Source organism: Oncorhynchus nerka, linkage group LG2, assembly GCF_034236695.1.
Source record: "Oncorhynchus nerka isolate Pitt River linkage group LG2, Oner_Uvic_2.0, whole genome shotgun sequence".
NCBI classification, from domain to species: domain Eukaryota; kingdom Metazoa; phylum Chordata; class Actinopteri; order Salmoniformes; family Salmonidae; genus Oncorhynchus; species Oncorhynchus nerka.
In genome coordinates, this window is record NC_088397.1 from 75,163,755 (window position 1) to 75,187,490 (window position 23,736).

The window sequence follows — 23,736 nt, forward strand, 5'->3', positions numbered from 1 at the left end:
ACATCAGTACCCAACCTCACTAATGCTCGTGGCTGAATGGAATGTTTCAATATCTAGTTGAAAGTGTTCCCAGAAGAGTGGAGGCTGTTATATTTGTAAAAATATACATATAAAAAAATATATATATTTACCTAGGCAAGTCAGTTTGGAACAAATTCTTATTTACAATGACGACCTACCCCAGCCAAACCCGGACGACGCTGTGCCAATTGTGCGCCGCCCTATGGGACTCTCAATCACGGCCGGATGTGATACAGTTATAGAAGCAAAAGGGGGGGACCAACTCTATTAATGCCCATTATTTTGGAATGAGATGGTGAGTGGGAGTAAAAGGCACGGCCCCCCATTTTGCGGAGCCTGGTTCTGGGGACATGGAAGAGTTTGGTGTGGCTTGAACGGAGGGTGCGTGAAGGATCATAGGGGGATAGTAGGTCTGACAGGTCGACGGGTTTGATGCCATTTAGGGCTGTGTAGACGAGGAGGGAAATTGTATAGTTAATTCTTTGAGGAGTTAGCCAATGGAGATCAGCAAGGATGGGGGTGATGTGGGCAGACTTTTTTTTTTCTATCAGAATCCTTGCGGCACTGTTTCGGATGAGCTATAGTTTATGAATTGAATTTGGAGGCAGGCCCCCCAAGTAGTGCATTCCCATAATCAATTCAGGAGAAAATTAATGCATGGATTAGCTTTTCAGCACCAATTGTGGTGAGAGGGGGAACTGGTGAGATTGAAACATAACATTACTATTCACTTTCTAATCCGCAAAGGATATGCACAAACATCTGACATTCACTCCAAGACGCATCTTCCATCATGATCAAATGATCAACTGTATCACCTTCGCTGACTTCTCATCTCAGGGTCAACTGAAAGGTCAACTGCCACACTAATGAAGTAGGCAACATGAAGTGAATGTTTGAGGGGACATTTCCCTGAGGGAAGAAACATTGCGAATAAGGGACAAAGGAAGAGGGACAGAGATGGGGAGGAGTATAGGAGGGATACAACCTCCTCTGCCTCCGCGCCACCCATCTCTCTCTCTCTCGCCCAACAAGCATCTGTATCATAGTCACTTTATAACTCCAGCTAACCATCCTATCTGTATGGGCCATAAAACAGCTCTCTTTCCACAGTAAATGGGTAGTAAATATGCTGGTGCACCCCTCCTGCATGATCTTCATTCAGAGCGACAGCCGTCTGGAATAAAATCTACATCGGATCAATCATATTCAAATGTGACATTTAGCGTTAACAAATGTCTTTGGATTCCCCGTGGCCAGATGACTAAAGTCATGTTTGAGCACTTGACTGGCGGGGTCCACACAGCCCCATGAGTGAGTGCGTGATTGTGTGTGTGAGAGAGAAAGAGCGAGCGAGAGAGAAAGGACCTCAGAGCTCCTCACAGCCCCTGGACAGACCAGACCAGACCTGGCTCGCTTTCTTTGAGCCTATATGTTAACAACCATATGTTTCATTTTATCAGAGTAGTTGAGGATACTGATAAAGAAATGTGACTCGCAAACAGAAGAGCTCAGAGCTAGGGAACACATACATGGATATAATGCTTCACATTTCTTTATCAGTATCCTCAACTACTCTGATCAAATGAAAAAAAAATGGAAAAGTGCTTCCTTTCCTTCGTCTAGGTACAGAATTATGAGTGTGAGCCACGAGTGAAGAGTCAGTGAGGTTTATTCCAATAAACCTCTCTGTTAAAAATGAAAAGAGTGACAGATAGTGATCTGCTTTCTGTGTTGCTCTACTTGAATGTGTGTCTGTGACTCTGAAGCATGCCCCAGTTGTAGAGATGTAGAATCTTAATTTGATTACCCTGTTGTAATAGGTCTTTCATGCAATAGAGAAAATGTTAAAGTTGTAGTGTATTTAAGGTTTTAAAAAGGCTTCTGAAGTTTGTAATTTCCACTTTGAAATTTCAGACTTGATTATCCCTTACCCAAAATGTATCATACCCCTACAACAATGTCAATGAATTATAATCCACATAATAATTCATATTTCCTGTCGCTGCAGGATTATGTTCCTGCTGTAGCAAACTGGCTCAAATGAAGGTCCTACATATGTATGTGCAGCAGAGTTGAGGTGTTTGAGAGTCTGAGCCATCCTCACACCAATCCGGTGACCTTCTAGCCCAGGCCAAAGAGTGGCTTAATGAACTTGTAGGCCCAAATTATTCATCTGAACCTGGAAACCCAGAGTTGGATGGCAGGCCAAGACCAGGCCTTGTTAAGAAGCTTCGCCTCTACACGACACTGTCTCCCTCCCATACTCTCTGCCTGCCTGCCTGTCTGGCTCTCTCTTTATCTCCCTCTCTCGGTCTGTCTATCTTTCACTCATTCTCCATCACCTTTTCAACTTCGTCCATGTCCTTTACTGACATTTACAACTGCGCCCTACTGTTTCACAGGCCCTGCGGACTAGCAGCTGTTCCTGAGTCTGTGACCTGTGACTGACCAGGCTAATAATCACTGCTAGCTGCCAGTCACAAACCACACTCACCTACAAACAAACCCCTATCAGCACACATCTTACTGAAGAAAACAACAACTTTGTTAATTTAGCCTCACCTTAAGTGACAGTCACTCGACAGAAGTCACTTTATTTCCCAAAAGTTGGTTTATATTCAACTCAGTACCCCTCTGTGCTGGTGAGAGACCACGTCGCCAGTTTCACTAACCCTCAGATCTCTGTAAATGTCAACACTAGGGCCCCTCTACACCCCTCTTCTCCCCACTCCAATCCCCCCCCCCTAGTCTCAAGATGCCAGGGTCGTCTCTCATCTTTGATGTGACATAGCCCTAAAAAGTCAGACAGCAAACACCAGGGCCGGTCATTGGTTTCCCGTCTTGGTTTCCAAATAGCAAGCCCCCTAGTGCCCTCTACCCTGGGGCGTCCACTCAGAGTGCCTGTCTGCCAGTCAGACAGACCCTCATTCTGCCATAACAGGCCAGCCATGCTTAATACTGATGAGTTCCTCTGAAAAGGTCACACCACAGGGGGACACACATAGTGTCAGACACCACAGACATGTTCAGCACACAGTATCAGGCCAGGGCTCATAACTGCCTCCTGGTACAGGCTTTGGTTTTTCCATTTATATTTCGAGGTTGGACGTTAGCAAGTTAGCACATTAGCACGTGGGCCGCACCGATTGGTGTTACACCTGTGCTGGTTTCTCATCTCGTTAGTGGGAAGGTATTTCACCTGGGCTGGCCCAGGTTATATTTAAGAGTGTCTGGCCCAGTGCTCCTGTTGTCTTGAGAGATGTGGAGGGTCAGCACCTTAAGCTGGCTCTCCCATTTTGATTTCTAGAAAAAAAGAATCCTTTGTCTGATCTTCCCTGTTTTAGTTTTGCTCCACCTTTTGGTTTGCTTCCAGTCTTTAAGTTTGGTGTGGGTTTTTATTTAGTTTGCCTCCTCTTGGGCAAATGTTGGTGTCTCATGGTGGGTGTCTTTTAGGTTCCAGTTGTTGTTGCTAGTCAACTTTCAGTGGACACCCCCATGAGTGTCTTTCAGAACCCCTCCTAAAACCCCACCGGTTTTGTTTTGGTTGTTGTCAGTGACTCTTCGTTAGTTCCCCCTTTCTGTTTGAGTGTCAATTTTTGGTTTTCTTGCTGGGGAACATAACAGTCGAGACACTATCCCAGTGGGCTAAAATGGTTGAAATGTGGTAAAAAAATGACTGGTTGAAATTACTTCATTCGGCTAGTAGTTGTTCATTGGGACAGTATAGAGGCATCTTCTATGCGACATTGAGTTACAACATAGACGTTCCATTCTGATATAGACTAGGCTACTATTTCCCGCCACAATGGAGTGGATATAATACAATTAGTGAATATAATACTACAATTTACTTCATTTGAGGCAGGATATCACTGCTTTCACAATCTCCATGATGTAATATCTGTATAAGATCTAATATTAGTACCAGATGTGCAGTGATAAAATGAAATGTCATGGTGACATTCAGCTATTCCCATTGAGACCGTGTCTGTGCCTCGACCTAGGTTGGGCAAAACTAAACATGGCAGTGTTCGCCTTAGCAATCTCACTAGGATAAAGACCTCCTCCAATCCTGCCATTATTGAAAGAGATCGTGATACCTCACATCTCAAAATAGGGCTACTTAATGTTGGATCCCTCACGACAAAGGCAGTTATAGTCAATGAACTAATCACTGATCATAATCTTGATGTGATTGGCCTGACTGAAACGTGGCTTAAGCCTGATGAATTTACTGTGTTAAATGAGGCCTCACCTCCTGGTTACACTAGTGACCATATCCCCGTGCATCCCGCAAAGGTGGAGGCGTTGCTAACATTTACCATAGCTAATTTCAATAAAATTAAAATAAAATGACGTTTTCGTTTTTTGAGCTTCTAGTCATGAAATCTATGCAGCCTCCTCAATCACTTTTTATAGCTACTGTTTACAGGCCTCCTGGGCCATATACAGCGTTCCTCATCAAGTTCCTTGAATTCCTATCGGACCTTGTAGTCATAGCAGATAATATTCACATTTTTGGTGACTTTAATATTCACATGGAAAAGTCCACAGAACCACTCCAAAAGGCTTTCGGAGCGATCATCGACTCAGTGGATTTTGTCCAACATGTCTCTGGACCTACTCACTGTCACAGTCATACTCTGGACCTAGTTTTGTCCCATGGAATAAATATTGTGGATCTTAATGTTTTTCTTCATAATCCTGGACTATCGGACCACCATTTTATTAAATTTGCAACAAATAATCTGCTCAGACCCCAACCAAGGAGCATCAAAAGTTGTGCTATAAATTCACAGACAACACAAAGATTACTTGATGCCCTTACAGACTCCCTCTGCCTACCCAAGGACGTCAGAGGACAAAAATCAGTTAACCACCTAACTGAGGAACTCAATTTAAACTTGCGCAATACCCTAGATGCAGTTGCACCCCTAAAAACTAAAAACATTTCTCAAAAGAAACTAGCTCCCTGGTATACAGAAAATACCTGAGCTCTCAAGCAAGCTTCCAGAAAATTGGAACGGAAATGGCGCTAGTCTTCCGACTAGCTTGGAAAGATAGTACCGTGCAGTATCGAAGAGCCCTCACTGCTGCTCGATCATCCTATTTTTCCAACTTAATTGAGGAAAATAAGAACAATCCGAAATTGTCGTAAAGCTAACTAAAAAGCAGCATTTCCCAAGTGAGGATGGCTTTCACTTCAGCAGTAATAAATTCATGAACTTCTTTGAGGAAAAGATCATGATTATTAGAAAGCAAATTACAGACTCCTTTTTAAATCTGTGTATTCCTTCAAAGCTCAGTTGTCCTGAGTCTGCACAACTTTGCCAATACATAGGATCAAGAGAGACACTTGTGTTTTAGTACTATATCTCTTGACACAATGATGAAAATAATCATGGCCTCTAAACCTTCAAGCTGCATACTGGACCCTATTCCAACTAAACTACTGAAAGAGCTGCTTCATGTGCTTGGCCCTCCTATGTTGAACATAATAAACGGCTCTCTATCCACCGGATGTGTACCAAACTCACTAAAAGTGGCAGTAATAAAGCCTCTCTTGAAAAAACCAAACCTTAACCCAGAAAGTCTGGTTTTAGACCCCCATCATAGCACTGAGACTGCACCTGTGAAGGTGGTAAATGACCATTTAATGGCATCAGACCGAGGCTCTGCATCTGTCCTCGTGCTCCTAGACCTTAGTGCTGCTTTTGATACCATCGATCACCACATTCTTTTGGAGATTGGAAACCCAAATTGGTCTGGACAAGTTCTGGCCTGGTTTAGTTCTTATCTGTCGGAAAGACATCAGCTTGTCTCTGTGAATGGTTTGTCCTCTGACAAACCAACTGTACATTTCGGTGTTCCTCAAAGTTCCGTTTTAGGACCACTATTGTTTTCACTATATATTTTACCTATGTCATTCGAAAACATAATGTTAACTTTCACTGCTATGTGATGTCATGACTGTCCTGACCAGGTCAGGTTACAGGAGACCACACCCCTACATATTATCTCTCAACCCCAACAGAGGAGGAGAGATCTAGGGGTCTGAAGATGTGGGGGTTTTATGACCCCTCACGCCCCTGGTAAATCTCAGGCCACAGACAAATTCATTTGTCCTGCTACTATGGAGAACCAGCCTCAGAACATTAAAAAGTCAACTGCCACGAATGATTTATCATCGATAGATATGTGAAAAACACCTTGAGGATTGATTCTAAACAACGTTTGCCATGTTTCTGTCGATATTATGGAGTTAATTTGGAAAAAAGTTTGCGTTGTAATGACTTAATTTTCTGGTTTTTTCTTACCCAAACATGATGAACAAAACGGAGCGATTTGTCCTACACAAATAATATTTTTGGAAAAACTGAACATTTGCTATCTAACTGAGAGTCTCCTCATTTAAAATATCTGAAGTTCTTCAAAGGTAAATGATTTTATTTGAATGCTTTTCTTGTTTTTGTGAAAATGTTGCATGCTGAATGCTAGGCTTAATTCTATGCTAGCTATCAATACTGTTACACAAATGCTTGTTTAGCTATGGTTCAAAAGCATATTTTGAAAATCTGAGATGACAGTATTGTTAACAAAAGGCTAAGCTTGAGAGCAAATATATTTATTTCATTTAATTTGCAATTTTCATGAATAGTTAACGTTGCGTTATGGTAATGAGCTTGAGGCTATAAATAGGATCCCGGATACGGGATTGCTCGTCGCAACAGGTTAAACATGAAATAAAGGGACTTCGGAACAATGGTTTCCGTCAGCCACAATGGTGGTCATGACGATAGATGGAATATGAAAATGTATGTCATTTTTGTTTGTTATTAAAGCTTAATAGATGACGTTATTACGAAAATATTGTAAAGTGAAGAGTTTTCCTAGTATATGTTTGATGTTTATACATTGTACGTTGTATGGAAAATATCCAAATCAAAGAGAATGTTTTGGGGAAGATGAAATGTGAAGTTAGTTGTCTAAAATTGGAATTGAGTCAAATCTAGACCTTGCCCTCTTAACTTGGTATGCCCAGAGAATTGCCCTAAAGGCGGTTACGCCCACTTCTGACCCAAGGGTATAAAACCTGTGAGTAAAGAATTTCCATAGAAGACTACGTGACCCAAGCTGCAGCCAAGGTCTAAAAAGTCAACGAACCCAGAATGCAACACAAGTTTGAAGACAAAGAAATCATTTTCTATCCAAGCTACGGATGAGTAGCTGTTTCTAAGCGGGTGAATTCAAGCCGGACCCCTTTAGCATCCAATCCCAGCAAATCGTGGTATCTAAAGGGTTTCATTCCTATGCTGTCAGCTCTGAGCTACAGAGCTGTCTGTCCTCAGAAGCCCCCTTCCAGAGCAAGGGTGAGGGAACAGACCTCTAAGCCAAACGGACACTGACATCGGGAGGACGATCAGAGAGGTGCGCCGGAGTAGTGCGTCATCGAGCAGCCTGAACGGTCAACGCAGAGAATCCTTGGAGATCATCCCCACGTAATTACATCATTATATTCTGACCCATAAGAGCGGCAGTTTGGGGCAAGGCTAGGGTTAGAATAGCATAGCTGACAAATTCACCCAAATGTATATTTCTCTCTTGTACTTTCTTTTTTCTCTCCCTCTTTGAAATCCCCATTTTGGGTAACACGCGCCATAGTGTGTTGGCCCGTTATACTAAGTTCTAATCAATAGCCTATAATGTGTTTTGTCTATGTGTATCTTTGTTCATCATTTGAGCTTTTAGTAAATAAATATTCAACTAAGATTGGTGTGGTTCGAACTCATTGGTGAGACCCGGGTCCGTGCAGATTCACGGGCTATACGACGTTCAGAACGAGATTGGTAAAGATAACTGGTTAATTAGCAGCTGTTGTAAAATCGATATTCTGATATTCTTTGAGTTAATTTGGGAAATAGAAACTCAATCAAAACTAGTTTTCCCATGGTGCCCCAGGTTAATTAGTTAATAATTGCTTGATTCAGTTAATCACGCAACTAGAAACTTGTAATCATTCGATGAGCAACAGTCGTCATATTAACTAATACAACGTCACGACAGCGGATGACACACAGCTGTACATTTCAATGAAACATGGTGAAGCCCCAAAATTGCCCTCGCTAGAAGTCTGTGTTTCAGACATAAGGAAGTGGATGGCTGCAAACTTTCTACTTTTAAACTCGGACAAAACAGAGATGCTTGTTTTAGGTCCCAAGAAACAAAGAGATCTTCTGTTGAATCTGACAATTAATCTTAATGGTTGTACAGTCGTCTCAAATGAAACTGTGAAGGACCTCGGCGTTACTTTTTCCATCTACGTAACATTGCAAAAATCAGAAACTTTCTGTCCAAAAATGCAGAAAAATGTATCCATGCTTTTGTTACTTCTAGGTTAGACTACTGCAATGCTCTACTTTCCGGCTACCCGGATAAAGCACAGTTAGTGCTAAATACGGCTGCTAGAATCCTGACTAGAACCAAAAAATGTGATCATATTACTCCAGTGCTAGCCTCCCTGTTAAGGCAAGGGCTGATTTCAATGTATTACTGCTAACCTACAAAGCATTACATGGGCTTGCTCCTACCTAACTCTCTGATTTGGTCCTGCCGTACATACCTACACGTACGCTACGGTCACAAGACGCAGGCCTCCTAATTTTCCATAGAATTTCTAAGCAAACAGCTGGAGGCAGAGTTCTCCTATAGAGCTCAATTTTTTATGGAATGGTCTGCCTACCCATGTGAGAAACGCAGACTCGGTCTCAACGTTTAAGTCTTTACTGAAGACTCATCTCTTCAGTGGATCATATGATTGAGTGTAGTCTGGCCCAGGAGTGTGAAGGTGAACGGAAAGGCTCTGGAGCAACGAACCGCCCTTGCTGCCTCTGCCTGGCCGGTTCCCCTCTTTCCACTGGGATTCTCTGCCTCTAACCCTATTACAGGGGCTGAGTCACTGGCTTACTGGTGCTCTTTCATGCTGTACCCTAGGAGTGGTGCGTCACTTGAGTAGGTTGAGTCACTGATGTGATCTTCCTGTCTGGGTTGGCGCACCCCCATGGGTTGTGCCGTGGCAAAGATCTTTGTGGGCTATACTCGGCCTTGTCTCAGGATGGTAAGTTGATGGTTGAAGGTATCCCTCTAGTGGTGTGGGGGCTGTGCTTTGGAAAAGTTGTTGGGGTTATATCCTTCCTGTTTAGCCCTGTCCGGGGGTATCATCGGATGGGGCCACAGTGTCTCCTGATCCCTCCTGTCTCAGCCTCCAGTATTTATGCTGCAGTAGTTTATGTGTCGGGGGGATGGGATCAGTTTGTTACATCTGGAGTACTTCTCCTGTCATATCCGGTGTCCTGTGTGAATTTAAGTATGCTCTCTCTAATGCTCTCTTTCTTTCTCTCTCTCGGAGGACCTGAGCCCTTGGACCATGCCTCAGGACTACCTGGCATGATGACTCCTTGCTGTCCCCAGTCCACCTGGCCGTGCTGCTGCTCCAGTTTCAACTGTTCTGCCTGCGGCTATGGAATCCTGACCTGTTCACCGGACGTGCTTCCTGTCCCAGACATGCTGTTTTCAACTCTCAGGAGACAGCAGGAGTGGTCGAGATACTCTTAATGATCGGCTATGAAAAGCCAATTTACATTTACTCCTGAGGTCCTGACTTGCTGCACCCTCAACAACTACTGTGATTATTATTATTTGACCATGCTGGTCATTTATGAACATTTGAACATGTTGGCCATGTTCTGTTATAATCTCCACCCGCCACAGCCAGAAGAAGACTGGCCACCCCTCATAGCCTGGTTCGTCTCTAGGTTTCTTCCTAGGTTTTGGCCTTTCTAGGGAGTTTTTCCTAGCCACCGTGCTTCTACACCTGCATTGCTTGCTGTTTGGGGTTTTAGGCTGGGTTTCTGTATAGCACTTTGAGATATCAGCTGATGTACGAAGGGCTTTATAAATACATTTGATTTGATCAAATCAAATATCATTTGTCACATGCTTAATAAATAACAGGTGTAGACTAACAGTGACATGCTTACGTTCGGGTCCTTTACCAACAATGCAGAGTTGAAGATAAAGATTACAAACCAACAAATAAAAATAACATGGCTATATACAGGGAATAGCAGTACCGAGTTGATGTGCAGGAGTATGAGGCATTTGTATGAAGTAGGCTACAGCCCAGCCAGTCCATCACACCCATTGGAGTTTTCTGACAGATTGTGAATAGGAATATTGAATGGCAGATCATAATGAAATAGCCTGTAAATAGACAGAGATAAGAGACATTAGCTATGTTCAAATCTCCGTACTACCAGACAACTTACAATGCCTAGCCAAGACATTGCTTCATTCTGAATAGTATGCTAGTGTGTGGACATTCAAACAGAGAAAATGTTATTGTGCGGACAGAAAATGAGGTGTAAGGTTCAACAGATGTGGCCATTGTATATAAGGCCTGGCCAGGCGTTGCACTGGACTAGTGGACTTGTCTGCTTCCTTCCACTGTTAAGAGTCTGCACTGGAAGTACACTCCTGGGAGAGAGACCTGATGTCTGACAATAAAGCCCTAATGCTGGAAGACGACATCATTAATAATGGATAATCATATTAACATCACTGGGGGATGGATGGGCCACGCTAGGCCTCGGCATGGCACAACCTCTGGCTGTTGCTGCGTGCACACACACAGTGCAGTCAGACCTCAATCCCCAAGTCCCCAGACACTCAGCACTCTTTACAGTTGTGATGGAAGCCAGTGTAGGGCACACACACACACACACTGGAGGGTTACAGAGGGCAGGGGAGCCATCAAAAATGAAGAAGATCACATATGAGCAGCATCTCACAGGACCCATCAGTGGTACACTGTCACACACACACACACACACACACAAAATCAGCAAAAAAATAAACGGCCCTTTATCAGGACGCTGTCTTTCAAAGATAATTCGTAAAAATCCAAATAACTTCACAGATCTTCATTGTAAAGGGTTAACACACTGTTTCCCATGCTTGTTCAATGAACCATAAACAATAAATGAACATGCACCTGTGGAACGGTCATTAAGACACTAACAGTTTACAGACGGTAGACAATTAAGGTCACAGTTATGAAAACTTAGGACACTAAAGAGGCCTTTCTTGTTGTCATTGCAGACAATCTCAACGCTGTGCTTTACAGGGAAGACATCCTCCTCCCTCACCAGTCTCAACGTCAACAGTTAAGAGGTGACTCCGGGATGCTGGCCTTCTAGGCAGAGTTGCAAAGAAAAAGCCATATCTCAAACGGGCCAATAAAAGCAAAAGATTAAAAAAGACGGGCAAAATAACACAGACAGGGGACAGAGGAACTCTGGCTAGAAGGCCAGCATCTCGGAGTCGCCTCTTCACAGTTGACGTTGAGACTGGACAGAGGAACTCTAGCTAGAAGGCCAGCATCTCGGAGTCGCCTCTTCACAGTTGACGTTGAGACTGGACAGAGGAACTCTGGCTAGAAGGCCAGCATCTCGGAGTCGCCTCTTCACAGTTGATGTTGAGACTGGTGTTTTGCGGGTACTGTTGAAGCTGCCAGTTGAGAACTTGTGAGGCATCTGTTTCTCAAACTAGACACACTAATCTACTAGTCCTCTTGCTCAATTGTGCACCGGGGCCTCCCACTCCTCTTTCGATTCTGGATAGAGACCGTTTGCAATGTTCTGTGAAGGGAGTAGTACACAGCGTTGTACCAGATCTTCAGTTTCTTGGCAATTTCTCAGAACAAGAATAGACTGAAGAGTTTCAGAAGGAAGGACTTTGTTTCTGGCCATTTTGAGCCAGTAATTGAACCCACAAATGCTGACGCTCCAGATAATCAACTAGTCTAAAGAAGGCCAGTTTTATTGCTTCTTTAATCAGCACCACAGTTTTCAGCTGTTATAACATAATTGAAACAGGGTCTTCTAATGATCAATTAGCCTTTCAAAATGATAAACTTGGATTAGCTAACACAATGTGCCATTGGAACACAGGAGTGATGGTTGCTGATAATGGGCCTCTGTACGCCTATGTAGATATTCCATTAAAAATCTGCCGTTTCCAGCTACAATAGTAATTTACAACATTAACAATGTCTACACTGCCTTTCTGATAAATTTGATGTTATTGTAACGGCCCATAAATGTCCTTCTCTTTCAAAAACAAGGACATTTCTAAGTGACCCCAAACTTTTGAACAGTAGTGTATATTTGTAGCAAACAGAGCGAGCAGTGGCACAAATGAGAGCCAGGAGTGTACAACCACCACTTGCTCCACATCATCTCCCTACAATGCAGTGGCACGCATCAGTTCTATTTCAGATGGTGTCAACATCATTTACTTTTAATGCATTTTGGAGTAGAATGTATTTTTTTTAAGTCACCAGAAGTTACTGTTTCAGTCTTTCGACAAACAAAATCACCTCCAGGTCATGCACCTAAACCCCCCTCTGCTACCTTTGCCACTGCTGCTGAAAGAAATCCTAGGGGAAACACTGCGCACACACACACACACACACACACAGAGGAGCTAGAAGCAGACAGGTGGTCAGCATAACGACGGCAGAATGAGAGATGGTTGTGACTCGTGGCAGTGTGGATATTGGATTGGGCCCAGGGTGCATATATTTGATATGGAGGAGCATGTAATAAGTACAGAGGGTGCTGGGCTGCTGTCTGTGACAGGCTGTGAACTTACATATGAATGGGAGTAGTTTAAAAAAGGGGCTATACTCTGTGTGTGTGTGTGTGTGTGTGTGTGTGTGTGTGTGTGTGTGTGTTTACGTGGCATGGTCAAACGCCATATGTTGCAGTGTTGTTTACTACACATTCATTACCCATGAATAAAACGTTAGCAGGACAAGTGTTTCACTCCATGACCATTCTCCCACTCCAGTAGTTGATGTTCACTCACTACATTGTGTTTTGATTCATTGCCATGAGGATCCTCTTGCATCTTGAACAAAATTAAAAATCTAACAAAGTGCGTGTGAAGAAGCACACAGAACATCAGTGGTTGGCCACACAATACGCTCTGCCACTTGACATCAAATTACTCATGTGTAGATTTATGCAGATATAGTCGAAGTTCATATTATGATTCAGAATCAAGGCCAATTTGTTTTCATGTATAATCCATCAAATAAAATGTATGTAACAAGGTTTTTATGCAATGTTTGGTTTTCAAGAGGCTCTTAAAAATATAACTTTGAATATTGTAGCCTATCACCGGTAAAGAAAGATAAATAAGAGGAAAGGCAGAACACTTGAATTAAACTAATCATGTCCGGCTTCTTCTTTTGTTTTTAAAGAGAAAAAGGTGCGAGTGCAGAACCAAAAAAACTACGGGAGACTCTCATTATCTCGCTCTCCTCTTATAACCACGCCCAGATACAAAAGGAACGTGCTACACAGCATCTTTCAGGTATGAAAGTAGGGTACGGAGAGTCAGTGGAGACAGAAAAGCTGTCTTTCATAATGATGTTTCACCACAGCTTCTGATGAGTAAGTCCACAGATTCTAACACCTAAGTGCAAATCAACGGGTATAACTGAATGCTGTTTTCTTATCATGACACATTTTATATGATAAGGTTAAGGACTAAGGGTAAGAAAATCAAAATCATGCTTTTATGAGAAGTCATTCTGGTAGGGTCTAGGGAATCTACTGACACCAGAATGTGTCAGAGAGAGATGCTCCCTATGCAACTGGGAGGATAACTCCCCAGAGATCTGAGCATGCGGAGCTTCCAAGAGAGACTACATACATGCAGGGTCTGATACAGCTCACATAGTGAATCACTGTGTTTAAAATGAATCACTGTGTTTAAAATGAGAGGGGGAGGACAGATACAAAATGCCTTCAGAGGAAAAGCAGTAAGGAGAGACACTGTGCAAGCATGATGGATAGGAATGTTAAATACCCAAATAAACATTTTACATTGAAATACATTGAAATGAAAGTGAATTCCATTCTCTCACCAACATATTTAGGCCTAGTTCATGAGGTGGATAGGAAACATTTATAATTAAAAAATGTCACAATAAGTGAATACACTGTAGGAATCTATCTTCCTTAGACCGCCACTGCAAACCCCCACTGTCACTAGGGGTTACAAATGGACATGAACTCATTAATCAAAATGAGTTTTGCACACAATACACACCAACTCACGCAAATAAACACAATCACTCACACCTACTACTAGCCTAGATTGTTCAGCTTCCCTCAGCGTTTTCCTACACTCAGAGCTCACCTTTCACCCACTCAGTAGAACAACAAATTCAATATTTAAAAAAAACAAACAGTAAAAGACTGGTTTAGCACTAAAACTTGGAACTGTACCATGACTCATAGACAGAGGATTAAATAGACAGAAATCATATGTGACCCGTTTCAGGAAGCTAGGCGTATGTCACTTGTCACTACTTCACTGGAGAGGCATTTGAAGTTTTTTTGGCAGAAATGCCTTCTGGAACATGTGAACTTTCATGTGCCTTAATAACAAACTTGTATGCAATCTGTAAATACAAATAAAATTGTTACATTACGAGCCTAGTTGGTTTAGCCACGGAAAAAAAGACAGGAACCTTCCCTCTAGCCATGATTGGATGAGATAATGGATGGGCTGGACATGCCATGTAGCATGATTTTGTCTATAACATGAGCTGCTCAGTATGTGTAGATAACCCTTGCTACCACAGATTTTTTGAGAGATATAGTGGCCATTGAGAACTGCAAAAGTGTTGCTACTGCTCTCAACAACATTGCTTCCCTGAATTAAGCAGGCGCTATCAACAAAGATCAGTGGGAAAAAGTACTTTCTGGAGGACGATCGTGCCATGCTGACTCTCTCTGACTCTGAAAATAAAATCAGACGATGAGGAAATCCCTGATTCAAGAACATTTTCATTGAACCAGACATTGTAGTCTTCTGATGACGGTGGGGAAGAAACGGCGATCAACAGTATTGTTGTCAAGGAAGAAGTTGACAGAGTTTTGAACGATGCTGAATGGGTGTAGACAAAGAAGAACTCTCCGGTTGGTGGAACAAAACATTAAGGGGCTACTTTTGCAAAAGTGGGGTTACATGTTAAACCAACGTTCAAACCAGATTTACTTTCCCATTGTTCCACAGTCTGTACTTTTATCCAATGTAAAAAACACTATTTCAGATCCTGCAACATAAGACTGAAAAGAGTTGATCGGTCACATATTTGAGACACCCCCAGCCTCATAAAGTACCAATGCAAGGAGCTAAAGTTGAATAGTCATTTGTAAATCCCCAAGACAGAAGGCAGATGGAATAGGTCTAGGAAGTAGAGAGGCAACTGGCACAAGACTGTATCGGACGGTTACGATTGTTTAAGCCCTGTATCTGGGAACCATGCAATGAACGACAAAACTTAATGTTCCTTCGATGTAACGAAAATAATTTGTCCAAAGCAACTTATACAAATGGGTCAAGTGCCACTGAGTGACGCTGGCCAGACTTTAGCAGCGCCAGGTCCAGGGCAGATGGCATCGCCAGCCAGGGAATGTGGCAGGGGAGGCAGACATTCACTTGCACGTGCGCACACATACACACACATTGCTGGCAGCCCATGGTGATGCCACCTGTACCAGAATGCTACCTAATTAACCCTTGAGAAACCCACGGCTCAGACTCCGCAATGACTCACTTTCCCAGCAGCCCCAGGCCTGCTGCTGTACTGGGTCAGTGGATACAAGGGAGGGATGGGGTGTTGGGCTAAGGGCTGGAGTAAACATGCAGGACTTGGCCTAGGGAGTGGATGGTTCTTAGGGTATAGGACAGGACAGCATAGATAAGTATGGATAGGGACGAATAAAGGAGACCATGGATAAAGGGGTGAGAGGCGGAGGAGAAAACAGAAGGCAGTCGGTCATACTGTATATTATTACCTTGATGTAGCTCTCCAGCTGGGGGTAGACTCTCTGCACCCCAAAGAAGATTGACAGGGGTGTCCTGTGGGGAAAGGAGGCGCTGACCACGTGAGTGACCTCTGGGAAGCTGAAGACCCGGAAACCAAACTTCTCATAGAGCTGTTGGAGCTCCTCACTGGGCCTAGTATCGCCCTCACTCAGGACACTACCCACCGCACAGCGACACTTTCTCCTATCACCTAGAGAAAAAAGGAAGGAAGGACGGAAGGGGGGGGGGGAGAGTCTTGTCAGCAAAAGGTTAAATCTCACTGTGTGGCAGAAATGAACAATCTGATGTGACAACAGTCTGTTTGCATTTAATGTGATTGCTTTAGTTTCTATTGGGCTGTTGCCTATTTGTGGTGTTTATACAGCAATCATGTAACATTCTTTCTTTAGGGGTGAATCAGCTTAATATTGCAGAAAGATTGTTGCTTCCATCAATGTAATTGTCTGCATCATTTCCAATCCTGTATATATTTTTGGGGTAAATATATATATCCATATACACATATATACATACACATACCTACAGTGGGGAAAACAAGTATTTGATAGACTGCCGATTTTGCAGGTTTTCCTACTTACAAAGCATGTAGAGGTCTGTAATTTTTATCATAGGTACACTTCAACTGTGAGAGACGGAATCTAAAACAAAAATCCAGAAAATCACATGATTTATAAGTATTTAATTTGCATTTTATTGCATGACATAAGTATTTGATACATCAGAAAAGCAGAACTTAATATTTGGTACAGAAACCTTTGTTTGCAATTACATAGATCATCATAGTTTCCTGTAGTTCTTGACCAGGTTTGCACACACTGCAGCAGGGATTTTGGCCCACTCCTCCAGACAGACCTTCTCCAGAATCCTTCAGGTTTCGGGGCTGTCGCTGGGCAATATGGACTTTCAGCTCCCTCCAAAGATTTTCTATTGAGTTCAGGTCTGGAGACAGGCTAGGCCACTCCAGAACCTTGAGATGCTTCTTACGGAGCCACTCCTTAGTTGCCCTGGCTGTGTGTTTCGGGTCGTTGTCATGCTGGAAGACCCAGCCAACACCCATCTTCAATGCTCTTACTGAGGGAAGGAGGTTGTTGGCCAAGATCTCGCGATACATGGCCCCATCCATCCCCTTTGCAGAAAAGCATCCCCAAAGAATGATCTTTCCACCTCCATGCTTCACGGTTGGGATGGTGTTCTTGGGGTTGTACTCATCCTTCTTCCTCCTCCAAACACGGCGAGTGGAGTTTAGACCAAAAAGCTCTATTTTTGTCTCATCAGACCACATGACCTTCTCCCATTCCTCTCTGGATCATCCAGATGGTCATTGGCAAACTTCCGACGGGCCTGGACATGCGCTGGCTTGAGCAGGGGACCTTGCGTGCGCTGCAGGATTTTAATCCATGACGGCGTAGTGTGTTACTAATGGTTTTCTTTGAGACTGTGGTCCCAGCACTCTTCAGATCATTGACCAGGTCCTGCCGTGTAGTGCTGGGCTGATCCCTCACCTTCCTCACGATCATTGATGCCCCACGAGGTAAGATCTTGCATGGAGCCCCAGACCGAGGGTGATTGACCGTCATCTTGAACTTCTTCTATTTTCTAATAATTGCGCTAACAGTTGTTGCCTTCTCACCAAGCTGCTTGCCTATTGTCCTGTAGCCCATCCCAGCCTTGTGCAGGTCTACAATTTTATCCCTGATGTCCTTACACAGCTCTCTGGTCTTGGCCATTGTGGAGAGGTTGGAGTCTGTTTGATTGAGTATGTGGACAGGTGTCTTTTATTCAGGTAACGAGTTCAAACAGGTGCAGTAAATACAGGTAATGAGTGGAGAAAAGGAGGGATTCTTAAAGAAAAACTAACAGGTCTGTGAGAGCCGAATTTCTTACTGGTTGGGAGGTGATCAAATACTTATGTCATGCAATAAAATGCAAATGAATTACTGATTTTCTGGATTTTTGTTTTAGATTCCGTCTCTCACAGTTGAAGTGTACCTATGATAACATTACAGACCTCTACATGCTTTGTAAGTAGGAAAACCTGCTAAATCGGCAGTGTATCAAATACTTGTTCTCCCCACTGTATATAGTGATACGTACTTTTTTTAGAATATACATTTTTTATACCCCGCAAACCCCACCACCCTTCCTCCAATTGGAGTAAACTAATAAACAATAACACTTAGGCTTCTACCTTCAGTTTATTCATATTATACACATTTTACAGACAATCTATTTTACAATAGTTATATTTTGTTTGTTTTTACTACTTCCTCTATTTCCGATGTCCATCCAGTTTCTATTTTTAACTGTGCTATTTCGCAACATTTCTGAACCTATATACATTTGACAGACCCCGTATGTTTTACATTGGTTATCTTGTTATTAGTCCCACCCTTCTTGTCCATTCAACCCCTCCCATCTATCTCTCAACATTTTGGATTTCTATTTGCCATATATTTTTCAACGGTGCTGTGATGCTTCACAAAAGTACTGAACCTTTCTATTCTCATAGCTTCTACAGATTGTAAATTAAAAATAAACATTTTTGCAAAAATAATTATTATATTATTGATTGATTGACTATGGCTTTTCAAATCACCCAGTACTGCTATCTGCAGCATTAGTTCTACAACAATCATGTATCATGATGTTAGTATTCCTTCGCATCAGATTTTTCTAAAAACAATCTGAAAATGTGTCAATATGTTTGTCCTCAGCCGCAACCGTGGAACAATTTCCAAATTGACCTCTCTCGCTTCCGACTCGCTCTATCGCTGTTGTTCTGTCCCTCCACCTTTCTCTCATTACAGTCACTCAGAGAGCCTGTAATTATACATGCAAACTGCCTCCATGGATGAGAAGGATGCCTCCTCTCTTTCTTTCTCCTTCCTTCCCTCCCTCAACAACCCCCTGAAGCCTGCCGCAGCAATTAAGGACTGCAAAACCACTATTGTTGTAAACACTGCCTTTATCTAAACCCACCTTTATCTATGCCCATCAAAGTCTACAAGTCTCCCCCCCCCAAAAAAATTGTCCACCGTCTGAAAAATAGCCAACCAATTTCACAGACAGACGGTTCCTTCAGTCTCCCAAAATGTTCACCTTCTAACAAATGGATGAGTCACAAAGAAGAGACGCTGGCAGAAAACAGCTTAACAAACCATGTGAAAGGAAAACACATTTTACCCAAATAAATAAATACAAATAAAGGACAAGTTTTTGCCTGCCAACTGTGGTGGATTCTATGTTAAGAGCAAGGCTCTTGTTAGGCTCTAAGACACTGATTGCTACTTTTGGCTGTTCAGTTGTGCTTGGTGGTTCTCTCTCCAATCTGGGGAGTGAATCGAAGCATCCATTAAAGGGTAGAAAAAGAGGAGCCACTTAATGCAAATTAAGACTCATGGGACATCCGAAATTACCTCAGGATTGTGTACAAACCAATGGCCAATCAAACGGCTGATTTCTCACCAATTTTCATATCCTAAGTCCCAGCAGGTGTAGAGAGGACAGGACAGGGGTTGCATTCGGAACGTTCTTATTGCTTTTCCTCGATATGATGAACGCCGACTGCAAGCCAGGCCTAATCGCCTAACATCAGTGCCCGACCTCATGAAAGTTTGGGGCTGAATGGAAGCAAGTCCCTGCGGCAATGTTCCAACATCTAGTGGAAAGCCTTCCCTGAAGAGTGGGGGCTGTTATAGCAGCAAATGGGGAACCAACAATAACATATTATTGCCCATGATTAAGAATGAGATGCTGGATGAGCACATGTCCACATACTTTTGGTCATGTACTGTACTTCCATTCATTTTTTCAACTGGTAACGGGGGACCTCCAGATGAGTCTTATGAGGCCTGTGGACAACCTAGAGCAAAACAACCGACATGTACACCATCGTGGTCAGAAAGTCTCATCTTTCCATGGAGGGGTCATAATAGTTTGTAGGCCAAACCGTTCGAACACTTCAGACAATTTTGTTAGAAGACCGATTTTCGGGATGCCTCGTGGTCTTGGAGTTGAGAACCCCTGATTTGGCTCAGTGTCTCCAGGGGGAAAAGTTGTGGTGGAGGGCAGGGGGAATTTGTTTGTTTTACATTTGTTTCTATTGTAATTTCATTGGATATACTGTATCCATTATAATGATCAATGAATTTCTCTGGTTCAGAGAAGCTGTCAGTCAGTCTCTACACGTTCATATGCATGGCACGGTGGCCAAAAAAACCTGCAGCATTGTTACACAGGTCAGACAGCAAGGTTTATACAAACCGCAACTGTTGCAAACGAAATGCTAGCTCAGTAGTATAGGGAAATATTGGCTTTTTTCCAGGGGAGATGTAGCTCATCACCGATCCTCCACCAAATTTAACAGTGGGTGCGAGACCTGGAGAGGGCTACAAGCCACAGTGTCTCGCACCGGCTGTGAAATTTGGTGGAGGATCGGTGATGATCTGGGGGTGCTTCAGCAAAAGGCTGGAATCGGGCAGATTTGTCTTTGTGAAGGACACATGAATCAAGCCAAGTACAAGGTAGTCCTGGAAGAAAACTTGCTTCCTTCTGCCCTGACAATGTTCCCCAACTCTGAGGATTGTTTTTTCCTTTTTTGCTGAGTTTATGTCTACAGGTAGCCACCCCTGAAGTGCTAGCGATGGCTGTTTAGCAGTCTGATGGCCTTGAGATAAAAGCTGTTTTTCAGTCTCTCGGTCGCAGCTTTGATGCACCTGTACCGACCTCGCCTTCTGCATGATAGCGGAGTGAACAGGCAGTGGCTCGGGTGGTAGATGTCCTTGATGATCTTTTTGGCCATCCTATGGCATTGGGTGCTGCAGGTGTCCAGGAGGGTGGGAAGTTTGCCCCCAGTAATGCATTGGACAGACCACACCACCCTCTGGAGAGCTTTGTGGTTGTGGACGGTGCAGTTGCCATACCAGGCGGTGATACAGCCCGACAGGATGCTCTCAATTGTGCATCTGTAAAAGTTTGTGAGGGTTTAGGTGTTAAGTCAAAAAAAATAGCCTCCTGAGGTTGATGCGCTGTTGCCTTCTTCACCACACTGTCTGTGTGGGTGGACCATTTCAGTTGGTCAGTGATGTGTACAACAAGGTACTTCAAATGTATTTCAATAAATCAAATTTTATTTTCCAGGCACCACACTCCCAGAGCCGTCACCTCCTCCCTGTAGGCTGTTTCATCGTTGTTGGTAATCATGCCTACTACTGTTGTGTCATCTGCAAACTTGATGATTGAGTTGGAGGCATGCTTGGCCACGCAGTCTTGGGTGAACAGGGAGTACAGGAGGGGGCTAAGCATGTACGCTTGTGGGGCCCCAGTGTTGAGGATCAGCAAAGAGGTGTTGTTTCCTACCTTCACCACCTGGGGGGGGCGCGACCCGTCAGGAAGTCCAGGACCCAGTTGCAAAGGGCAGGGTTCAAACCCAGGGCATCGAGATGATGAGCTTGAAGGGTACTATGGTGTTGAATGCTGAGCTATAGTCAATGAACAGCATTCTTACATAGGTATGCCTCTTGTCCAGATGGGACAGGGCAGTGTGCAGTTTGTTGGCGATTGCATCGTCTGTGGATCTATTGGGGCAGTAAGCGTGGAGTGGCAAGGTAGGTGGAGGTGATATGATCCTTGACTAGTCTCTCAAAGCACTTCATGATGAGAGGTGAGTGCTATGGGGCAAAAGTAAGCGCAAACTGGCTATAACCAGAATAGAAAGAGTGGGAGGCCCCGGGTGCACAACTGAGCAAGAAGACAAGGACATAGAGTGTCTAGCTTGAGAAACCGATGCCTCACAAGTCCTCAAATGGCAACTTCATTAAATAGTACCCGCAAAACACCAGCCTCAACGTCAACAGTAAAGAGGTGACTCCGGGATGCTGGCCTTCTAGGCAGAGTTCCTCTGTCCAGTGTCTGTGTTCTTTTGCCCATCTTAATTTTGTATTTTTATTGGCCAGTCTGAGATACGGCTTTTTCTGTGCAACTCTGCCTGGAAGGCCAGCATCCCGGAGTCGCCTCTTCACTGTTGACGTTGAGACTGGTATTTTGCGGGTACTATTTAATGAAACTGCCAGTTGAGGACTTGTGAGGGGTCCGTTTCTCAAACTAGACACTCTAATGCACTTGTCCTCTTCCTTTTTTACGATTATCTAGTTAGGCTATAACAACACTTTTACAGATGCACAATCGAGAGCATCCTGTCGGGCTGTATCACCGCCTGGTACGGCAACTGCTCTGCCCAAAACCGCAAGGCTCTCCAGAGGGTAGTGCGGTCTGCACAACACATCACCAGGGGCAAGAACACCTACACCACCCGATGTCACAGGAAGGCCAAAAAGATCATCAAGGACAACAACCACCCGAGCCACTGCCTGTTCACCCCGCTATCATCCAGAAGGCAAGGTCAGTACAGGTGCATCAAAGCTGGGACCGAGAGACGGAAAAACAGCTTCTATCTCAAGGCCATCAGACTGTTAAACAGCCATCACTAACATTGAGTGGCTGCTGCCAACATACTGACTCAACTCTAGCCACTTGAATAATAAAAAATTGGATGTAATAAATGTATCACTAGTCACTTTAAACAATGCCACTTTATATAATGTTTACATACAGTATATACATATGAGATGAGTAATGTAGGGTAACGGCTTTCCTCCTCTTCTGAGGAGGAGTAGTAGGAAGGATCGGAGGAACAAAATGCAGCATGGTATGTATCATAATATAATTGAATGAGAATGAATACAGAATACAAAAAGAACAAGAGAAACAAAATGAAAACCGAAACAGTCCCGAATGGTGCAAACACTGAAACGGAAAATAATCACCCACGAAACACAGGTGGGGAAAGGCTACCTAAGTATGATTCTCAATCAGAGACAACTAACAACACCTGCCTCTGATTGAGAACCATACCAGGCCAAACACAAAAACACCACATAGAAAAAGGAACATAGACTACCCACCCAACTCACGCCCTGACCAACCTAAAACAAAGACATAACAAAAGAACTAAGGTCAGAACGTGACAATACTGTACTCTATACCATCTACTGCATCTTGCCTATGCCGTTCGGCCATGGCTCATCCATATATTTATATGTACATATTCATTCCTTTACACTTGGGTGTAAAAGGTAGTTGTTGCGAAATTGTTCGCTTACTTGTTAGATATTACTGCATGGTCGGAACTAGAAGCACAAGCATTTCACATTTGCTTTGATTTGAAAATATTATGTTGCGATAACTGCACTGTCGTTTTGATTTTGTAGTGAAAAAAAAGTTGTTTTTCAGTTAGGGATTTTTCTTAACGTTAAGGATCCCAATTTAGTTTACATGATTTAACGTTTAAATGTTCAGACCCCTACTCCTTGATATCAACCAATCAGCATCCAGTATCCAAACAACCAGTTTTGTAATAAACGACATATCGCCATCCCTCTCTCGCTCTAGTAATCTTGACTGAGTCTGAGAGGTCTCCTTTAACACTGGCAGCTGAAGTAGAGTACCAATCACCTTGCCTCAGGGAGACAACGCTCTTTCCTCAAGCCATAACCTACTACACAGCACTGAAAAGTAGGCTACTGGTAAAACCCTTCAGATTCACCACACCCCAGACTCTTGACTCAACCGGTATTGGCGCCTACATCGATCCCATCTCGTTTCTCTTCAAAGTATTGCATCGCAATCAGAAAGGCAGCTGTCTACTGCCTACCTATCTCCAAAAGGCAGCTGTCTACTGCCTACCTA

The 23,736-nt window shown here is 43.4% G+C and overlaps 1 protein-coding gene across 1 annotated transcript in view; it reads right to left on the reverse strand.

The window, feature by feature from the left end:
* The window catches only part of LOC115142499 (testis-expressed protein 264 homolog), a 79,104-nt gene that overhangs the window by 47,699 nt on the left and 7,669 nt on the right, over positions 1-23,736 (reverse strand). The window contains exons 2-3 of the mRNA XM_065021854.1: positions 20,716-20,954; positions 15,960-16,180 (exon numbers count right to left, since the gene is read on the reverse strand). Of these exons, the coding sequence (XP_064877926.1) occupies positions 15,960-16,180; positions 20,716-20,954 (460 nt within the window). The remainder of the gene's footprint in view (positions 1-15,959; positions 16,181-20,715; positions 20,955-23,736) is intronic.